The 15,234-nt window shown below is 35.3% G+C and overlaps 1 protein-coding gene across 1 annotated transcript; it reads left to right on the top strand.

Moving 5' to 3' along the window:
- Positions 1-449: 449 nt before the first annotated feature.
- On the top strand, positions 450-14,671 carry LOC120356387 (DNA replication licensing factor Mcm6-like; the record flags this gene model as incomplete). Its single annotated transcript, XM_039445319.1, is given in 7 exon segments — positions 450-597; positions 600-682; positions 4,857-5,024; positions 6,639-6,780; positions 10,346-10,494; positions 13,451-13,769; positions 14,550-14,671. Coding segments are annotated over 7 exon segments (1,131 nt in total), but the record flags the coding sequence as incomplete, so codon positions are not given.
- Between the last annotated feature and the right edge of the window lie 563 nt (positions 14,672-15,234).

Raw genomic sequence — 15,234 nt, 5'->3', positions numbered from 1 at the left:
TGAAAGGGAAGGTTAGGAGGTGGGGTTTTTGAATTTATATGGCAAAATACTTGTATTATTCAAATGTTTTGATAATAAATTATTGTAAAGCAGAAACGGAAATGTTGTCAGAAAATGTTTGTGTTATATAATTTGACTATAATTATGTCACCGTATGATTTTCAAGAATGCGATATTCTGCCTACTCTGTACTACTGCCTACGTCACGGCTGCAGTTCCCCCACTCCAATTGCATTTCAACTAAAATACTATAGATGAGTGACCAACCTTCTGTCTACTAACTTTGCTCGACTAGAGTCGAGTCTCTTCTCGATCTGAGTCACATAAGTGTAAGTTGAGCCTTACTGTATGCCGGCTGCTTCAGGAAGATATTTACCATTCATTTTACGTTCTAAGTTTCTATTTTGTTGGTTGGTTTGATTGAAACCTTTATGGTTGTTGGTTGTCAGGTGGCAGACATGTGTCCGCGAGCCATCTACACTTCGGGCAAGGCATCATCGGCGGCTGGGTTGACAGCGGCTGTGGTGAAGGACGAGGAATCTTTTGACTTTGTGATAGAAGCCGGTGCACTGATGTTGGCAGACAACGGCGTGTGTTGCATGATGAATTCGACAAGATGGAACAGCGAGACCAGGTGGCCATTCACGAGGCTATGGAGCAGCAGACCATCTCCATTGCCAAGGTGAGTGAATAATAATAATATAATAATAATAATAATAATAATAATAACTTTTATTCACTTCATTGTACAATTTTACAAAGCATAATAACATAAAAATATCAAGTGCACTCCTCATTAGGCTAGGCCTGCGTCGAGGAGTGGTTCGTCTTATGAATTACAGAAAATATATAAGAAAAACGATTCAGCTGCTTCAAGTACTATAATATAGAGCTACTTACATAAATAGTATTATTTTATGCCATTAAGCAATCTAAACAAAAATACACATCTTCCACAAAAAGAAACAAATTGATTACAATGCTTAGTTTATATAGCCTAGTTTACAGAATAAAGTTAAACATATTTCAATGAAACAAAACGAAACAATTTATGAAGCCGATAAATACAGTCTTAACCTTCTACAGAAAATCGATAAGGAGGACTCTCTAGAAATATCGAAAGGTAAAACATTAAATAAACGAGGACTCTGAAAGGCTGCATGACCAGCCGCAGATGCAGTTACACATCTCGGCTCATACAGTTTCTCTCTGGCTTGACCATGAGTTGTATATCCATGTTCAGGAGTCACTGAAAAATCTAATGGTCGTTCAAATACATATTTTAATAAGTTCAATTTATATAAATTCTCAGGGCTTAGAACTTTGAATTCTTTATAGATTAGGTTAGTGGGATATCTAATTGGTCTATTCGACATATTTTTACAATTTTCTTACACTGCAAAATTAGGGGTTGTAAGAGGAAGATCCACAACCTCCCCATCCAACAATGCCGTTTCAATTACAGAAGAGATTAGGGCAAGGAATACCATCTCAACTGGTACATGGAAGAATATTTCTCAATTGAACAAACTTATAAAATGTTTTCCTTAATCTATTACAAACATAAGAAATATGTGGCTCCCACCTTAGTCGAGAATCTATCATGATGCCTAGGTATTTTACAGAATCATGAACAAAGAGAGGAACACACTGGCAATAACTGGTTTACAGTCAGGTTTATGAATAATTATTTTAAGTTGGTACTCCTCAGAGGCTTACCAGCCATTGTGAGGTAAAAGGGTAGAACCACAGTTTTATCTTTATTTATACATAATTTATTGTGGTCACACCAATTTTTTATCTTTGCTATACCACTATTTGCTTTCTCAAATGTTTCCATCCATGAATTTCCATGAAACAGAGCTACAGTGTCATCCGCAAATGAGTAGAGAAGCCACAGGGAGACTCAGGGGACCTTGAAACGTATAAATGAAAAATGAAAAATGTCAAGTAATAGGTACACTTAAGCCGGGAGCTGTTTTTCAAGATGTGACCAGTGAGAGCGGTGGTGACTGTTCTGATTTAGGTCCGCTGGATGCCGCTGTATTTATTGCTGGAACTAACGATATAGCCAGAAATGAGGCCAAGAATTTAATATCAGTTTTACGCAGGAGACTGTCAGATTTGAGACATACTAGAGTTCTCGTATTCGATGTTCCTCACAGGTATGACCTCCCTGATTGGTCGTGCGTTAATAAATTGTTGAATGGGCAAATATTCAGATACGAAAAACGTGTAAACGCTTTGGAAATGTCACTCTTTTGGAACTGGGTAAGCTGGGGAGACGCTTTCATACAAATAATGGGCTTCACTTGAACAACATGGGTAAGCGCTACATGCTGATCAGATTTTGAGGGAACTTAATACAGATACATCTATTCAAATTGATAAACTATTCCTTTAAAAAACTAGACCACTTGGCCGGTATTGATACTAATCAATATCGGTTGAATTTGTCAATAATGATGCTTATCTGCTCAAACAAATAAGTCAGCGCCTCTGAAAATAAATTTATACACCAGAACATTAGATCTTTAAATAACAAAATAGATAGACTAGAAATATCCTTGACTTGGAACGACCGGATTTCCTAATTCTAACTGAACACGGTTTAAAAAACACGGAGCTAACTTGTTTGAATGTACAAAATATGCGTCTAATTGATTATTATTGTAGAGTTAATAAGAGTATGGGTGGCGTTGCTATATACCACAGTACGTGCGGTAATCAACAGCCCCGTAACATAGTTAAAATGAACATAAATGATTTTTGTATAGAGGGATGCATTGAATTAGCTTGTTCCAAGTTCAATATAAATAAGGATGTATACGTACTTCTAGGTATTTATCGGCCTCCAAATGGTGACATAAACTTATTTTTCAACAATCTGATTGATGTCCTTGAGAAATTGTCGGCGAATATGGGAATCAAATTAATCTGTGCAGGTGATTTCAATATTGACTTCTTGATGGATTCTTCCCACGTAGAGCTTTTTTGAATGTACTGGATCAGTTTAGTTTAAGGTACAATATTGAAGTTCCCACTAAATATCAGAGCTTAGTAAAACGGCCATTGATAATATAATTACTAGTTCCTCATTGACTAATATTAATGTAGACGTAATACACTCATGGCTATCGGACCACACTGCTCAGTCTATTGTGTTGAATTTTACGAATTGTACTCCCATTGCAAAAAATATTTCCTATGTTACATTCCGTAATGTAGTGTCAATAATATGGTTGGCCTTGAGGCGGCTTTGTCAGTTGTAGATTGGAGTGCTGTTGCCTCCGAAAATGTAACAAACAACAAATATGAGTTGTTCCATCAAACCTTTCTTCACTATTATAACATTCATTGCCCTATGGTGACCAAGCCCTCACCTACGACGAAAAGGAAGAAACGTAGCGGTGGTAACTGGATGACTGAAGAAATTAAACAAATTAGAACTGTGCTTGAATTTGCAACAGGGAAGGCAAACGCAATACCAATTTAGATACATCTCTTATCAACAGTGTAAAAAATCATTATGACCAGCTAGTAACCAGAGCAAAAAAGAATTTTATGGTAATTTAATTAAAAATTCAACAAATAGATCTAAAACCAGTTGGAAGCTAATAAATCAATTTAGAGGTAAAGGGTTTGAACGAAAAATTGACTTACTAGGACTTGATATTGAGGATGAACATGTTACTGACAAAAGACGTATTGCAGACGAATTTAACAATTTTTTTGCTAGTGTTGCTCAAAGATTAAGTGAAGATTTAAATAAAACACAACTGACTTCTAATAATACTCCTATAGCAACCAGAATGTTCCAGTTCCGCCATCTGAGCACTTCTACCTAATACCATCTAACGAAGATGAGATCTTACAAACTATCGATAGATTTAAGCCAAAAAATAGCACTGGTCATGATGATGTCTCCTTAAGGGTGTTAAAGCAGTGTAAAAGAGCCATTGCCCAGCCAATATCTTGCATCGTCTATGGTAAAATTTGTACCATTATCTGTTTCAAAGATGGTTTACTTTGCATTGTTTCACTCCCATGTTGCTTATGGGATAGAGTTATGGGGAAGCACTGCAGATTTGCACTTCCAAAAAATATTTAAATTGCAAAAAAGAGCTATTCGCTATTTGGCTGGACTCAAATTTAATGAGTCATGTAGAGAGGCTTTCGTCTATTTGAACATTCTAACTCTACCCTCAATTTATATTTTCAAATTATTAGTCTTCACTCACGACCATATCTCAGATCTGGCCACAAACGCTGACATCCACAATCATAATACTAGAGGCAGAAATAAATTAGCTTTAAGACAGCACAGGCTTCAACTGTATGAGAAAATGCCTTCTTACATTGGTTCAAAGCTTTACAATAATTACCAATTGAGCTGCAGTCCCTAACAAACAAGAATATATTCAAAAAGAAATTATACAGCTTTCTTGTTGCAAAAGCTTATTATAGTTTCAATGATTATTTCTGTAATACATGATTGAAGCATCTAGTAATAATAAATTTCTATGTCCTGCACTACTTTTAAAACCTACTTATGTATCTGATGTCTTTGTACTGGTGCTTATTTTATGTCCATTGATGTGAGTATATTTTCAACAATTCCTCAAGGAATGACCTGTGACTAGACGATATTCAAATGTATATTGTATTATATGCTGTGTTGAATAAAGAGATTATCTTATCTTATCTTATCTTATCTTATAGAAATTTAGAAATTGGGGTACCTTAATTTTTTTCGGAAAGCAATACTTTCCTTACCTATGGTAATAGGGCAAGGAAAGTAAAAATGTCGACTAGAATATCGATGATTGAATGTGTACTTGTTGTTGGTATTTTAGGCAGGAGTTCGTGCGACGCTGAATGCGCGGACCTCGATTCTGGCGGCCGCCAATCCAGTGGGTGGACGCTACGACCGTGCCAAGTCGCTACAGCAGAACATCGCACTGTCAGCTCCCATCATGTCTCGATTCGATCTATTCTTTGTCATCGTCGACGATTGTAACGAGGTTAGCTAAACAATATTTACAATTTAAATTCCTCATATAACTCCATCGTTTAAGGCCGGTTTCCGAGCTCGGGATGTAGCTAAGTTCTAGATTTTAAACAGCTGGAGTCAGATAATAATTGGCTTTCGAAAACAGGGCGTAGTCGCAGTATATAGTTACAGCAAAATGAATCTTTATTTTCTCATTTTTATAATGAATGTGAAATAACGATCCACCTGATAGTAAAGGTATTAGTTGGTATTACAGGAATTAGGGCCGGTTTCCTAGACTTTAAGTTCTAGACTTTAAATAGCTGGAGTCAGAAAATTGGCTTTCCGAAACGGGGCGTAGTCACAGTCTACGTTTAAATTAAATTTCGAAAAACTAGAAAATTGAACACAAAATAAAATGAAGAGAAAATAGTGTGAAGTTTCAGCTATTTTGAATTAATCATTTGATTGTATGGTATGAGATGTTGTGGTATTTCTCCATAATTGAAAGAATAAGACTTTGATATTGCCAATACCACTTTTATTTATTCGAAAATTAATTCATTATTCAGTACCAGGTTTCATGGTAAAACCTACCACATCTTCAGCTGAACTAATATGTTGTTGCTGGAGGAACAGGAAATTCCTGCTCCTCCAACAGGAATTTCCTGTTCCTACAACAGGAATTTCGTTCCTCCAACAACAACAAACATATTAGTTCAGCTGAAGATGTGGTAGGTTTTATCATGAAACCTGGTACTGAATTATGAATTAATTTTCGAGTAAATAAAAGTGGTATTGACGATATCAAAGTAAAGATAGGATAAGAGGAGAAGGAGAAGAGAAAGTAGAAGGAGAAGAAGAGGAAGATGACTGGAAGAAGAGGAGAAGGAGAAGATTAAGTAGAAAGAGAAGATTGAGTAGAGGGAAAAGAGGAGAAGGAGAAGATAAATTAGAAAGAGAAGATTGAGTAGAAGGAAAAAAGGAAGAAGAAGGAGAAGACTGGAAGAAGAGGAGAAAGTAGAAGGAGAAAAAGAGGAAGAAGAAAAAGGCAAGAGTAGGAGAATGATAAAAGGATAAGGGAAGGGAAAGAAGGGAAGGGGAATAAGAATAAGTAGGGTAATAGTATATAGTATATATAGCTAATAGTATATATATATTGAATAATAATAATACTGAGGCTAAAGCCCACATAGGCTCTTAGGCTTGTGCGTGGGTAATGAGTGAGACGACTACTTTTTAGTTGGTCGGGACCGACGGCTTATCGTCTCCTCTGAAAGACGGGGTGGCCGTATCTATGTGATCGTGCTGTGATCAAAAACCTTTGTTCGAACTCGGGTTCTCTTGATGATTAGACCGGCGCGTTATCACTTACTTCAACGAGTCATCCAAATAATAATTAATACAATTGAAAATAAATGATAGTTTAGTGAGGAACCGACCATTTTCAATTCAAGTTTTATCTTCTATTATGAAATTCTACAAAAACCGATAATATTTGGCTGCTCTAATCATTCATTAGAATTCATTTGCGTTTTCCTTCTCAAATTCAATTTTTAATTAAAGGTCCTAAAATATTAAAACTCTTCAAACCCAAAAAAACATCAAACTATTCTTAACAGTTCATCTATATTTTTCTTTTCAGACAGTAGACTTTGCGATAGCCGAGAAAATCATCTCGCTCCACAGTAACAACGAACGTCATGCTGATATTGCCTACACACAGGACGAAGTTCTGCGCTACATCACATTCGCCAGGCATTTCAAGCCTTGTATGGGAAAGGTAGGTATTTTCACATAACTTTTTCGCCCTTTTTTATTATTTCTGGAAGGATCTCCGCCAATGAAAGCCATGGCTAAAATAACTAAACTTATTTTATACAAGCTGTACGTCCAGATTAAGCTGTCAGCTGCCTATAGTGAGGTCCACGTTATAATGGCAGTATTTGTCATAGGGATGGGTATCGATACATCGATGTTTCAACATCAAACATCGATGTTTACTGTTCGATGTTTTTCACTTATCGATGGTTTTACCTAGACATCGGTCATCCGATGTTTTTCCCAACTAAAAGTAAAAACAATTCTATTTTTTTAATTTGATACAAGTTTTTTTATATGTTTTTGTTTTTGAAGAGGATTATCTTGAGAGCAATAAGCAATAGTAACAGAATTACAATCATTATTCTCCATATTTAGTGTAGTATTCTGTTTAGTGTTTTGTGGAATATAGATTACTCTTGTGGAAGATCTCGCATAAGTTTTGATTTCCTCAACATGTGTTTAACACTAATTAATCTAGCTCTGGAAAAGAGGTCCTCGTATTGTAAGGAGTGCAGATATCCATATAAAAAACTTAATCCATTTTCATTTCCTAAAAAATCTATCAGGTATTGAATGAATACGATATGAGTATCAATGATTGCTAAAATTAGCTTAGGGTGAAATTTCAAGACCGAATCCTCAAGGATATCCCGAGAGGTTTCAGACTAAACCATGAAGATGACAAATCTTGTGAACTAGAGTTGATGTATCTTTCTAGTCACAACCTGACTTCAATTATTCGAAAGACTGTTACTTGAATACCACAAGTCCAAAATTGCTGTGATTCCAGTTAGTAACTGTTGAAATATTGGAACAATAGCTCCAGATAAAATTGTAGTCACTTTAGAAGCTCTTTTTGTGCTCTACAATCTGAGATCAGGTATAGCGATCTATCTCATATTCCAGGTACACCTGACAACAATGCTCCTTGTATTGTGAAAAACACCTAATTTTCAGCTTCAAGCATCATCACCAACTACATTGTCCTCACATTGATATTTCGCACAACGACATAAGTTCTTGAGATTATGTTCTATGAGAATCACCCGTAAGATACACTTCATTTCAGTATTTCCTAGTGGAGAGGCGCGCTTAAGGACACCTCAAGGATCAAAATTTCAAACACATAACTTTTGACACAATGCTCAGATTTCATCGTACTACACTTCATCCTTGTCAGTTCGTCACGGCGGTTCAAAATCATGCATAATAAGTCAAATTCGGTCGAAAAATGGAAAATTTATTGTTGAGTGTACTTAAGCCCATATTCCAATACACAGAAAATGACCAATTTCTATATTCAAAGTTGCATGTCTTGTGAAATACTTCTGATAAAATTTCCAAATCTAGTGAGAATGTGAAAATTGTCCCCCTCTACCCACTCCAATAAATAATACTTTCGATTCCAAAACAATTTGGAAGTTAAGATTTTAAAAATGGCGATTTCAGTTTTTACATTTTTTTCGTAATTTTACTGTTGATCAAGAGTTTCTAAAACGAGTCTGATACATCATAGAAACTTACGATTGATTACAAATTGTAGATAAATTCATCCTCTACGAGCTCAGTTGCCTAAAATCCATCTTGAATCACTTTTCGCTATCATAGAACTGCCAAAACCGTTAATATGAGAAAAATATCTACAATTTCCGGATTTTTTCAACAATCAAATCTCACTTTACGAACATATTTTTCATGAATTGTTTACAGCAGATGAAATAGAAAATTCTATTGTACATTTCAAGATCATGTAATAATTTTTATAATAAGGGGTTACCGAGATACATAGCTTTGAATATAGAAATTGGCCATTTCTTATGTATTGAATATGAATAAGTACCTACACTCAACAATAAATTTTCTATTTTTTGACCGAATTTGACTGTTGATGCATGATTTTGAACCGCCTTGGCGAGCCGAGAAGAATGAAGTGTAGTACGATGAAATCTGAGCATTGTGTCAAAAGTAAATTATAAGTGTTTGAAATTTTGATCCTTGAGGTGTCCTTAAGCGTGCCTCTACTAGGAAATACTGAAATTAAGTGCATCTAACGGGTGATTCTTACCCATGAACTTATGTCATTGTGCGAAATATCAATGTGAGGACAAAGTAGATGGTGATGATGGTTGAAGCTGAAAATTAGGTGTTTTCCACAATACAAGGAGCATTGTTGTCAGGTGTACCTGGAAATCTATATGACATAGAGCGCTCTACCTGATCTCAGATTGTATAGCACAAAAATACGCCTAGAGGGATTTTGAAATATACATCTAAATTGTAACAATCGGAAGATATTGTTGATTAAAAACTAAAATTCATCAAAATTGATTTTTTCTTCAAATTTTACTCATTTTTGAAAAATTATAACAAAGTACTCATTGGAGATAGAGAGTTCCGAGTGATCTCATTTTTTTCAGAATTATATAATCTGGGAGAGATTTGGCAGAAATAGCTGAAAACTGGAAAATGAGCCGAAAATACGAGGTTTTTGGGCTATCTTGTATCTAGCACAAGGAAATCTTGCATGAAGAAATTGGTTCTGGACTTCTCTTATGTACCCAAATAATATATTAAAAAATCAGAACTACAATATAAATTGCAAGCACACCCCCTTTTTATGTCTATATTGACTGGACTAATAGTATCATCCATAAAAACGTAGGGCGATAAACGATGTTTAAAAACATCGATGTTTACTGTTCGATGTTTTTCACTTATCGATGTTAGGATGAAAAAACATCGATGTTTTGTCTTTCGATACCCATCCCTAGTATTGATTAGCAATGGTATTGCTATCCTTGTCTATCATTCGACAAAGCAGATAGCGCTATCTCTTTCTCGCTTTGCTCTGTTGCCAGACCGTTTTCAACAGTGTAGAAAATAATCAATCGACAAAATATTTAATCTTAATTATGAAATTATATTATTCGATCATTGAAGAATATAATTTCTTGACATATCTGAAATATAATTTATTATTTTAAACTAGAATGAACAGTTACTATTACATCAATAAACCTGTATCAGCTACCGTCTATAGAAGTTCTTCTAGACGTTCTTCTCCTATCTTTCTCCACTGCCATTATAACGGGGACCTCACTATAGTCCACATGTTGGACCAGTCGCTGGCCCAGCCTGCAATGAAGGCCAGCGTTGGCAAACCACTCATCCACACACTGGTGCTGGTCATCATTGGGCCAACGTGTGGATGCCGCATTACGCTGGTTCATGATGCTAGAGATCAAATCAAACCAAATAGTTCTTTATTTATCATTGTGTTCATAGAATAAAATAGTGTCACAATATAAATAATTCACAATTCACAATAATCAGTTGAGGAAGTCTTGTATACAATATGGGTGATTGAAATTAAATATGTTTAATGTATTAAAGAATGGCTGTATTTCTTTTTTTTCTTATGCTATGTAGTTTTATGGCTATTTATTGTACCATCTGTATTATTTTATGGCTATTTTTTTATCATGTGTATTATATTTCTATTGTAATTTGTGTATTTTTGTACAGAAGCAGGAGAACTGCTGGTGAAAATGTACACCAAACTTAGGATGCGTGACGCGAATTTCAGTTCGAAGGCCATGTACCGCATCACAGTCAGGCAGCTGGAGAGTTTGATTCGTCTGTCGGAAGCTTTTGCCAAGCTCGAATGTCTTGATGAGGTCAGTAAACATTTATATTTTCATTTAGAAAATTACCAGTAATAGGAAAAACGTTTTCCTCCACTTACTATCTAAAGTACTTACTTTACTCCCTGAAACATAATACTAAGTGTCACTTTTTCGCCCTCGGTAGTAAAAAATAAAAAAACTCCCTAGGGAGGAAAAGTGACTTCATTTAAATAACATGGGAAGCATCTCTATTTTAAAAACTTACATTGTAATAGGTAAGAAGGTCTAAGCTCAGATGAGGAAGCATATAGAGTAGTCAGTCATTGATCCAACTAAATTCAAAACCTCAACCAGATTTGATAACATATGAAAATATATGTTTGTATGCTATAGTATATTTCGCACCTAGGGTCGAAAATGTACGTTTCCGGCTCGAGATCGCGGTTTTCAGTTCGAGACGAAGTCGAGAACTTGAAGCGTTCGAGAGCCAGAAAAAAATTTTTGCCCGTGTTGCAAACGCTATTTTTCGCCACATCAAAAAAAAAACTTCCCAATATTTATAAGAAATTGAAAATTGATAAAATTCAAACAGCCTATTTTGATAGTTTGAATCTTGGTTATGACAATTTACTGTCAATTAATTTCAATATTACTAATTAATAATTTACAATAGTGACCATATTTTTATACATTAATATTTCGAATAATTGTTTGAATTTTATAGCTTGCACTTTGCGCCCGGTGCAATATCTCATGGATAGATGGATGAATAGAATTTTCATTACTATTTTGAAATAATGTGATGAAAAATTAATATAATGCATATTTCACAGTTTTTTCTCAAAATATATCTAAAAAATTGATTGAAATTTAAATTATGGTAACTAATATAAAAAATAGCTAATAAAAGTCGAAATTCATCAACAAAAAAAAATGTCATTGACCGAGATTCGAACCTAGATCATGGTTTGTTATTCACTGAGCTTTGAGTTCTGATGTATTACACCTTTACGCTCTCGGCCATTGCGTATTGTTGACGTAGAGGCCTGACTGAAAACACTTAGCATACATGTGATTACTGTACTGGACTGTACTAGACTTCTAAAAATGGTTTACTTCACTCCTAAGAAGCGTACAACAGACATTGGCTCATGACTTATATATTAAAATTAATATGTTATCTGTTTCACAATAAAATTTTCACTCTGAATAAGTCAGGTAACGTATGTAGGCTACTATAATATAGTGTATAGCGGCATATTTGAAGCCGGTTTGCCGGCATTTTCACAACAAAATATTGCTCTGAAATCATAGAGAAAACATTCGAAGATTCAATCTTGAGTGGGCCTAATGTTTTCTCTATATGGTTTAATATTAAAGAAAATTATCTAAAAGTTTTAATAATGAATTACGGAAAAATTACTAGGATTTTTTAGTCAAGGCTGAGTTTCACCAGTAGGCTTACTTAAACTTCAGATCTCTGCTGTATTTTCTTGTTATTATAGTTGATTGTATTGCATTAAAAGTGGAATTCGATAATAAAAAAGAAACAATTTACTCTACCTCACTTTTAAATATTGATACAATTATTGTACTTTGATTTCAATTCGATTCTTCACTTTTAAATACTTGCGATACGTACCTTTCTGACAATGGACAATGCAGCCATTGTATTCATTGTTTGATATCAAAAACACATAATAAATATTAAATTATGAAACAGTAATTTAAAATATATTATAGACATAATACCGCGATTCACGATACATATTATATAGATTATTACAGTCGTTATGAGATTATCTCTCTATGATTTTTGTGAGATCGGACACGATCAGCTGTTATTCAAGGTCATTTTACAGCCCTAGGGCCGTAAAGTTTTACCGGCCTGGTCGGAAAACAATCACTTTTGGCCTCCATATGACGAACGTAAACCCTCATACATCCAAGTGTGGCGAAAAAATATTACAAACTTCATATCACTATACTAAAATAATGTATAAATATTTTTTATATTCCATGCTATTCAAAATACCAGCCAACGAATATTCTTATTAACTAATCAAAAATTAACTAATTTGAAACGGGAACTTCATCATAGCTGTAGTCGTGGCGGCCATTGTTGTTACAATTTTAGCCGACAGATAGCGCTGTCGGCGGAGAACTGTGAGAGAAGTCAAGAATCAATTTCTTCATGTGAAATGTCCTTGTGCTAGATACAGGGTGGCCCAAAAACCTCGTATTTTCGGCTCATTTTCCAAGAAAGATTTGCTTGATGTCCACATTATAATGGCAGTGGAGAAATATATCAGAACAACGTTGCTGATCCTCTGTAGACTTGTTGCCTTCTATAGACGGCAGCTGATACAGGTTTATTTATGTAATATCAACTGCTCATTCTCGTTTAAAATTATCAATTATATTTTATTAAGCAGAATTGTATTTTTCAATTATTTCATAAATATAAATTTTTGTTAATTATATTTCTACATTGTTAGACGATCTGGCAACGTTGCAGAGCTAGAAGAGGATAGCGCTATCTGCTTTGTCTAATGATAGAGAAGGATAGCAACACCATTTTGATCAAATACTGCCATTATAACGTGGACCTCACTATATTCTGTAATCAGTTGATTATCAGTTATTATTTCATTTCTATATTACTTTTATAACAAATTCCATTTTTTCTTTTTTACTTTTTGTGTAGTTGATATTGTGGTAATTATTCATATTAAATAAAAATACTAAGAAATTGTCAAAAACCACAGATTTATCGATACTTAAAAAGACCGGTTTCGGTTGTTACACCATGTCAATCTCTGATAAACTAAAACTAAATACAAGAGCAGCAGATGTTATACTAGTGGGCGAGTACTGCTATTGGTCAAGGACATGAGCGCCTGTCATTGGCCCAGCTAGACAGTCTCCTCCCACTCAACGGTGTCACAAAATGGCGGCTTAAGCAACAGACTCGCCATGATAACAAAATTTTTATTGTTGAATCCAGGTCCAGCCCCACCACGTGAAAGAAGCCTACAACCTTCTGAACCGGTCCATAGTTCGCGTAGAGCAACCAGACATCGTTCTGGAGGCGGAGACTGAAGACGACCCGTCATTGGCTGCCGCAGGTGACCACGCCTCCGTTGCCATGGAAACCGACCAGGATGGCGGCGGAGAGGGGGCAGACGACGACCAATCAGAGGACGCCGCGTCGTCGCAAGCCAAGAAAAAGAAGATGGCGCTCACGTTTGAAGACTACAAGGCGATGACTGATATGCTGGTCGTCTATATGCGAAAGAAGGAGCTGGAGGCAGCTACTGAAGGAGGTAAATATGATTTCAATTCTTTTTTCGTATTAAAAAAGTTGAGTTTTTACATTATTCTCCTGTCTTCTTTTTATTTTACTGTAAAAACTTGACTGTCAGATCTATACTATATCCAGTTTTCAGACAGTTTTATTCAAGCCTCCAGAGTGAAGGGTTGCCTTCATTCTACCCAGGTTTAAATACAGAGGCTACCTGCACAAAATCCGGCTAAATTTAACCGTGATTAAATCTCACGATAACCAATCAGAGAAGCCTCCTCTAAAATACCTTCTCTTATTGTTCACGAGGCATTTAATCATGATTCGAATCCAACAGCTTTTGCGCATCCGGACATTATCCTGCAAATGTAGGTAAACATCTATAGTGAAGTCCACGTTATAATGGCAGTGGAGAAAGGTAGGAGAACAGCGTATATGGTTATCTAACTTGTCACTGCCTTCTATATATAGGATAATATACCAGTATATCTGATGTCATATTTATTAAATGTTCATTCCCTTTAAAATAATTATTTTTTAATCCTCAAGAAAATGTATTCTTCAATGATTGAATAATAATTTTTAGAATAAAAACGATTTTGAATGAAAAAGACTAAGAAATCTCTGTTTGTTTATCAGAGATTGACAATGGTGTAATAACCGAAACCGGTCTTTCTAATTATCAATAAATCAGTGGTTTTTTGACAATTCTTAGTCTTTTTCATTCAATATGAATAATTACCACAATATCAACTTCTCAACTACACAAAAAATAAAAACGATGTATTTTTGTAATTTTCAGAGGAAACGGAAGGTGTGCGACGTAGCGAGGTGGTAGCCTGGTATCTGGAGCAGATTCAGGATCAAATCGATTCTGAAGAAGAACTGCTACAGAAGAAAATCTGGTTGAATGCGTTTCAATAGGCTGGCTTTCCATGTGAGGTATCTCTAATTTATTATTATTCACTCACATTCATTTCAATACAGTTATTGACTAATATTTTTCAAGAAAAGCTACTGATTTCGTGGTTGCGCTGATGAGCTATCGATAAAACTATTTAAGCTCCATGCACCTGCTACTCCTGTTGTAAGGGTGGCCACTTCTAGAGCCGAACTCCTCTAAATATAATTTATGAATTTGAAAAACGATTTCCGGTGGTTCGAAACCTATCTAAGGGTAACCGTCCATTGGAACCGTATTCAACCGATCCGTTCGGCTGTTGGATCGGACGAATCTGCCGCCCATTAATTCGGCCGAATATGGTCGTCCATTGGAACCGTTTACGTCAGTCTAGTTCAGTAGGTGGCTGGTTGCCTGAAAGTGAAATGGCAAAGCTAGTTAGTAGGGAAAGTCATTTACTGTGTGTGTTTACTCACAAATATAATAAATAGAAAACAGTTCAAAAACAAAAACAGACAAGACTGTGAAACAATTTTGAGGTTAGAATATGGTCGTCCATTGGAACCGTTTACGTCAGTCTAGTTCA

Source organism: Nilaparvata lugens, unplaced genomic scaffold (genome assembly GCF_014356525.2).
Source record: "Nilaparvata lugens isolate BPH unplaced genomic scaffold, ASM1435652v1 scaffold6625, whole genome shotgun sequence".
Classification (NCBI taxonomy): Eukaryota; Metazoa; Arthropoda; class Insecta; order Hemiptera; family Delphacidae; genus Nilaparvata; species Nilaparvata lugens.
Note: the sequence above shows the minus strand (reverse complement) of the source record. Positions and strands in the feature narration are given on the sequence as shown.